General features: G+C 54.0%; 1 protein-coding gene across 1 annotated transcript; it reads right to left on the bottom strand.

Moving 5' to 3' along the window:
- Nucleotides 1-457: 457 nt before the first annotated feature.
- Tco025E_06866 (putative protein kinase) lies at nucleotides 458-1,984 on the bottom strand (the record flags this gene model as incomplete). The annotated part of the gene is made up of 1 exon (XM_029373734.1): nucleotides 458-1,984. A coding segment is annotated over one exon (1,527 nt), but the record flags the coding sequence as incomplete, so codon positions are not given.

Raw genomic sequence — 1,984 nt, 5'->3', positions numbered from 1 at the left:
AGAGAGAGGACAAAAAGAAATAACAAAAAAACAAAAAGGGCAACGGGGCCGGCGGAGACAGGACGAACACCAAGGGCAAGGAGGTGAAGAAAAAATAGGGGGGAAGAAGACGATGGAGGAAACCCAGAAAGAGAAAAAGGAAAAAAAAGGGGAGGAAGAGTGGGAAAACAAAAAGATGCTTGTTGACGTTGTCCTCTGTACACTCTCTATATGTAATATATATATACACACACACTGATGTGTCTATGCATGTATGGGGTGCATGTAGGGAACCGAATGCGACCCCCAAGACCCATGTGCACACAAATGCGGAGCACACACACATAAGCTTCCTGCATCTGTGTGGCAGCCGGCCCCCGTCGACTCTCGATTCTCGTCGTCACGATACGGCCCCTGTAGCAAGCAACCCAATGGAGGAAGCAGTCGGATTGCAGCAGACCGGCAAAGTGAATTTGCCTTAGAAATCATCGTACAGCAGGCGGCTCACGTCGGAGGCAAGGGCGAATGTAGCATCATCCACCATCTCACACACCCCATTGCTGCGGAGGAGAAACTTCCGGCTTTCGTCAAACCAGCGAAGTTCGTACTGATCGCCCACAAGCACCTGAACCCCTCCATTGGAGAGCAAAAACGCACTCAAGGAGTGCTCTGCGTCAAAGCGAAACCAACGGACATACACAAACGGTTCCCCTTGACACCGGATTGCCGTTTGCGACGTCCGGTAGATGGAGATGGTGCCAGGAGCGCGGTGTTGCTTCATCATATTACAGTCATACGCGACAACGCGTTGCAGGAGATTGTATGCGCCTTCAGCCAAACACTTTGCACTTCCAAGTGAAATCACGCGGGCCGCATCACTGTTTTCCAAGGTGTCAACGTAATCCACAATGAGCATCTGCCGCTCCAGCACCGAAATTACGGCGGAATGCATTGAAAAATCGTGATTAAGGAAAATCGCTCCTGTACGCCCTGGCTGAATGTGATACGTAAAAGCAACCGGCTCTGCATCTTCCTCTGTTGGAAACAAATGAAAATGTCGAATCCAATCCCCGTTGAGCAAAACCTCGCGCTCCTCCGGTGTAGGTTGAACAGGCTTGTAGCTGACCGATAAACGTTCCATTGGCTTCCACTTCCCCTCTGGCATTGTGTTAATGGGCCTACTAAACAGCGACGACGGCGTCGTCGTCTCCTGCGCCACCGCCTCCTCCTTCACCGCGCCCCCTGCGTCCACCATCACCGCCTCCCTCTTTGGGACAGACCTTGCTGCTGCTGCCGCCGCTTTGGAAGTTTCCGTCGCTGCAGCAGCTGTAGTGGTGGCGGTGACGGTGACGGTGGCTCCCCGGGCAACATCGTCAGTTCGTGCCGCCTTCTTCTTCGAGGCGGCGGGGAGGTTGGCGCTTGCCCGCCCTTGATGAACCACAGCTCTCCTTCGGTTTTGACCTGCCGGGGCACAGGCGCCTTTTCGATGGTGCTCACGCAGCTCCAGACCATTTTCATAGACGCCGCCGCACTCGGAACAGGTGCACCGCTTGTTGTACGCCTGACGACAGTCCACGCACAAATCTCTGCCACATGCGCAGTGAAAAAAATAAATGCTTTTCCCAGCGGGCAGAAACTCATAGTGACACATGTCACATACAAAACCGTACTGATACTTCTTGCTTACGCGAGTGGTCTCCTTGAAGCGGTGAGGATGCGCAGCTGATTTTCTTTGCTCCTCCGCCAACCACATCATGTCAAGCCGGTCTTGCCTTTCCTCCGTCGTCACGCGGAAGACGGAGAAAAGATATTCTAGCTGTAAAGAAATCATATTCTCTGCAAGACTCCGTACAGCCGCCTCCATGGCGACAACTTTCCTCTCCGCCACCCATCCCGACGCAAGGTCCTTCCTGGCAAGGCGAGCAGGTATGGCGTCTGTTGGCTGACGCGCTCCATCGTCGACGACGGAGCGCGTTGCTCCGCGCTTGCGCTTGGGTGGCTCACG

Source organism: Trypanosoma conorhini (assembly GCF_003719485.1).
Source record: "Trypanosoma conorhini strain 025E chromosome Unknown Tco_14.4_contig_00489, whole genome shotgun sequence".
In the NCBI taxonomy this organism is placed as follows: domain Eukaryota; phylum Euglenozoa; class Kinetoplastea; order Trypanosomatida; family Trypanosomatidae; genus Trypanosoma; species Trypanosoma conorhini.
The sequence above is the reverse complement of the archived record's forward strand: the minus strand, read 5'-3'. Positions and strand labels throughout refer to the sequence as shown.